This window comes from Vombatus ursinus, unplaced genomic scaffold (assembly GCF_900497805.2).
Source record: "Vombatus ursinus unplaced genomic scaffold, bare-nosed wombat genome assembly UNPS02014819.1, whole genome shotgun sequence".
In the NCBI taxonomy this organism is placed as follows: Eukaryota; Metazoa; Chordata; class Mammalia; order Diprotodontia; family Vombatidae; genus Vombatus; species Vombatus ursinus.
In genome coordinates this window covers 2,496,858-2,501,528 of record NW_020954597.1, presented here as the reverse complement: position 1 = coordinate 2,501,528, position 4,671 = coordinate 2,496,858, and the positions used below count along the sequence as shown (strand labels likewise).

The 4,671-nt window shown below is 51.6% G+C and overlaps 1 protein-coding gene across 1 annotated transcript in view; it reads right to left on the bottom strand.

Moving 5' to 3' along the window:
- Positions 1–4,671, bottom strand: part of USP11 (ubiquitin specific peptidase 11) — a 20,533-nt gene that overhangs the window by 5,831 nt on the left and 10,031 nt on the right. The window contains exons 2-8 of the mRNA XM_027836756.1: positions 4,381–4,517; positions 2,358–2,488; positions 1,785–1,902; positions 1,393–1,538; positions 1,201–1,262; positions 702–801; positions 431–604 (exon numbers count right to left, since the gene is read on the bottom strand). Of these exons, the coding sequence (XP_027692557.1) occupies positions 431–604; positions 702–801; positions 1,201–1,262; positions 1,393–1,538; positions 1,785–1,902; positions 2,358–2,488; positions 4,381–4,517 (868 nt within the window). The remainder of the gene's footprint in view (positions 1–430; positions 605–701; positions 802–1,200; positions 1,263–1,392; positions 1,539–1,784; positions 1,903–2,357; positions 2,489–4,380; positions 4,518–4,671) is intronic.

The following is a 4,671-nucleotide window of genomic DNA, read 5'->3' as shown; positions in this document are numbered from 1 at the left end:
GTGTGTGTGTGTGTGTGTGTGTGTGTGTGTGTGTGTGTGTCTGACTGCACGCCTAGGCTGCCCTGGCTGGACAGCACTGATCACTCTTGACCATTAAGCTGACCTTTGGTTTTCTAATTCTATTATCATGGGACGGTATTGCATATGTCTGCACTGATGATTTGTGTAAAGGTATTAATTTGGTGTGTGCCTTCGTTATAGAGGCTAAGTGAAGTGGGTGGCCAGGGGCAAATTTACATTAGGTAAAAATCAGTTTACGTAGAGCGTCTGCACAACAGTCTACTTCATGTCAATCGAGACCTGTCTGTACGTGGGAGCTTACAGGGTCATGGAGGCGTTCAGGGAACAAGACAAATGATCAGGCTATCCTGGAGCCACGTCTAGAGGTGGGGGGACATGGAAGGAAAACTGCTGCAAAGCTCAGAGTGACCTTAAACATCCGGGGGACCACTGAGCGGTGATGGCCGGACCAGGCCTGTTTGACCAGGTCAGCGTAGGCCTCAGCGATCTCGCCCTTCATGCCAAGGGGATTGCAGAAATTCAGCTCCTTTAGGTAGTGGTTGTGGAGGAAGTATTCCGTCAGTGGGGGAACATTGCTCAGGCACTGTGGAGATGTGGAGGGAGCCAAGCTTAGACCTCTGGGGGGGGGGGGGGGGCCCACCCCTACCCTAGTCTCCTCTCCCCCAACTCCAAGGCCAAACCTGCAGCGCTGAGTTCATGAAGCACGTGTTCCCCAGGTTGGTGAGGCCACAGACGCCCGGCTGGCCACGGAAACTGTCCTCCTCATCTGATACGCTCTTCCTAGGGGCCCCAAGGAGAGTCAACACCTGCCTCATGAATTCCCAGACAACCCCAAGACTCCTTCGGTCAACTCCAAGTGTTCCCACCCCCCCAATTACCCTCAGGGTTTACAAACACTCCTGAGATCCCATTTTCAACCCCCCAAAACACCTTCTTTCACCCTTGGGTTCCCTCAGATGCTCCTATGACCTTTTATTTGAAGTTTCACAGAACACCCAAAGGGTAGTTTTCTTGGCTCTCAAGTCCCCCTAAGTATCCCCACAGCTCTTTCCCTCACCTTCAGGTCTCTTCCAACACCCCCAAGATTCCTTTCTTCATAGGCCCTCAAAAGACACTATTTAGGCCTCCCAAACCACCCTTGGCTTGCCCTGAACCTCTTCAGGCCCTATCTCCACTCACATGATGTGAGGCCGGGAGCTTGGCCACGTGCCATCTTTATTCCGAGTCTCCATGATGACAACCTGTAGGTAGTGGCAGGGCCTGAGTGAGAGCGAGCTGTGTCTTCAGAATCCCTCTGGCAGTTCCTTTGCACCCCTTACCCTTTAGTGGGAAGCATGGGATTCTGGGGAATGAGGTGTTCAGAGGCCTTACCTGACCAGGTCCAAGGCAGGCATCTAACACAGACATATGTATGTTCCTTAGTCTCTCACAGGAGCCATCTGCATTCTTCACCCACAGGCGTGTCTCCTCCTCTGGCCCCACTAAGAATTGTTCCCTGGCTGTATGAAGGACCAACTCTGGGAGAGGACAGAGTTGAGAGGACCAGTAAGGAAGGCCCACTGCCGAGGCATTAGTCAATCCCTACTCAGAATGCTAGACTTCTGCTTAGCCCTCAGTGGGCACTAAAACCCCAACCAAGACCGGCTAAAAAAGACTGGGAAGGCCAGTTCTATTATCCAGGGCAGTGAAGAGCACAGACTCAAAAAGAATTCCTAGCAGTTCCACAGCACAGCTACATCCCTGTTTGGGGCATAAGTACTCACCAACAGGGTCTGCTCTGCTGAATTGGGCAGGCCGGGATATTTCCATATCGTTGTGTTGACACAAGAGCAGCTCCACCAGATATACTTCTACCTTGTGGGTGCTGGGCAGCTCTACCACCTTAAAGGAGGGAGAAAGGGCCATCCAGTTAGGGACTCCAAATCCTCAAAATGATAGGCAACTTCTCTGGGTCCTTTAAAAGCAGGACCGTTGTTGCATGGAACTTGTCTGCACGTGAAACTGCTTTGCAGAAATTGCTGTGATCTTTTGCAGGATTTTGCAAGAAATCTTTGGGCCCACGTTCCTGAACAATAATATTCTATAATTCTTTCTCTCCCTTTAACTCTGTCCTTCCTTGGTTTGGGTACGAGTCTGATACCTGTCTCTTTAAGAATTTTGATAGTAGGTTTTCCTTCTTAATTTTTGAGGATAGTCTATATAGGTACTAAATTTTTTTTTTTCTTAAGATGTAAAAAAATTTGCCTGTGAATTCATCTGGACCAAAGCATTTTTCCCATGGTAATTCAAACTTTTTCCATTTATTGGGAAAGGAGAGGGATACCATGGGCCCTCACCTTCCGCTCGATGGGTGGCTGCCCGGGCTCCAGCCCATACCAGTTAACCAGAAGATGCCAGGCCACGGCTGGCAGCAGCACATAGTCCTCACCTTCCACCAGCCGTTCCTTCAGGCGCCAGGTTTCTTGGTCTGTGTGTGGGAAAGGGGGTCAAGGACAAAGAGATGAAGATCCCAGAAACCAAAGGAATGTGTGTATTGGGGGGGGGGGGAGAACGGGATGCGACTCGTAGGCTATAGAGGGGATGGACTTGGAGAAAAAAGGAAAAGCATGATGGGATTGAAGGGGACTCAGGGAAACAAGAAGACTCAAATCACAGGAAAAACAATGGCCGGACCATAAATCTATGTGAGGAAAGCCCAAGAATTAGGACGAGGGAAGGCGAAAGGGTCAGAGAACAAAGGGACTGTGGAGTGGCAAGAACTCTTCTCTAGGGTCAGCCTCACCAGAGGCCCCCTCTCCTCAAGTTCTCATTGCTGTGGGCGTCCCCATCCTTCCTGCCATGCACTTGACTACCAAGTCTCATCATCTCATCTCTCACACCTTGGCTAAGGTCCTTCTGCTCTTGGACCCAGACTCCTAACAGGGTTCCTGCCTTTGCGCTTGTCTCTCCTCCGATCTGGCCTATATACACTTTCCCAAACCTTCTTGGGTTGAACTCTGAGTAACTGAAAACCCAATCATGGTTCTCTAGAGACAGCTGATGAAATCCATGGGTCTTCAGGAGAGGGGCACAGAACTACTGGGCCAGAATGCTGTGGTAGGCTGTACCCTTAAGGTACCCTCACTGTGTCTGTTCCAGTTTGGGATTGAGGGACGGGATAGAGAGGTACACGTGAACTAGCCAGGATGAAAAAGCAAAATGTACCAATAAAACTTACTTCCCAAAACACAGCAGTAGCTGTGGATAGAAGCGCATTATGGACTTTCCCTCTTTTGTTCTTTACAACCACCCTGTAAAGTATAGGCAGGGACTCTCTCCCCATTTTAAAGATGAGGGGACTGAGGCTGACAGAGGGCGTGACTTGCCCAGAGTCACAAAGCTACCAAACGGCTACTGAGGGGATTGGAAAACTCCTCTTTCTGCCTCCCAGAGTCTTCTGGAAGCACTGGTTTAACCCTGTCGTTCTGGTGTTAGAAAAGGTTTCCTGCTGTGTTGAGGAGAAACTCTGAGCTCCTCAGTCTGGGATTGAAAGCCCTATTCCAGGCTTCTAATTCTTGACTCCTTCTATGTCTTGGCCTTCTCAAGATCAGATACTCCGAGCACTCACTCGTCCCCCTGCTTTTGCTTTCTTGGGCTTTACCCTATCTCTAACTTCCTTCAAGGTTCAGCTACAAACATCAGGGTTCCGATACAACAGCTAATGCATATATGTAGCATTTACTACGTGCCAGGCACTGTGCTAAGTGCTTTAGCAAACATCTCATTAGATCCTCACAACAGCCCCGATACTGTCGCTAACCCTACTTTACAGAAAACAAAACTGAGGCAGAGCCGAAGCCACTTGCCTGGAATCACACAGCTTAAGTAGCTCGAGCTGAATTTGAAAAGTTTTTTTTGACTCCAGGCCTGTAGACACCTGCCCCCCTGATATATCCCACAGCTTAAGTGTTCACTGCCAACGGAAACATCTGGGAAACTGGCATAGGTGTCGGATTCTCCACCCCCCACTGTCCACTTTTAGACAGCAGGGATTATCTCTGGAACTCTCCTCCAGGAGGAGGAGTGTGAAGAAAAGGGCCAGAGGTAGAGGAAGGCGGTGAAGGATGCGGCGCAGTGGAGCGTTAATCCAGCTCCAGCCCTAGCCCTTTCCTAGCCGTTCGACCCTTTAGCTTTGACCGCCTCCAGGATCCCACGCGGCCCCAGCTCCCAGGAATCCAAGAAGAAGACGGCAGCAAAGCCCCTGGCCCGGCCCCGGTTATCGTCGACGGGTAAAGGGTTGGGGGGCTCGAAACAAAGGAGAGGGATAGAGAAGAGATGGGGGCCCCCAGCCCCCAGGGGCCGGCGGGTCGTGCGGGGTACCTTCGAAGAGCTCAGCATTGTTGACAGGCCCAGGGAAGGCGCTAGAGTCCTGGTCTCCAGCTCGGACATAGGCCTCCCACTGCTGGTACCAGTGTTGTTCCACCAGAAACCTGGGGGGAGAGCAGGGGGAGAGGGGGAGGGGTCAGAGGCTGGCCTGCAGCTCACCCCCGCTCTTCAGTCAGTCAGTCAGGCCCCGGCCCCCCTCCCCCCTCCCTTCCCCCACGGCTCACCAAGCCCTTTATACACCCCACGCTGCCCCCTCCCTTCCCCCACGGCTCACCAAGCCCTTTA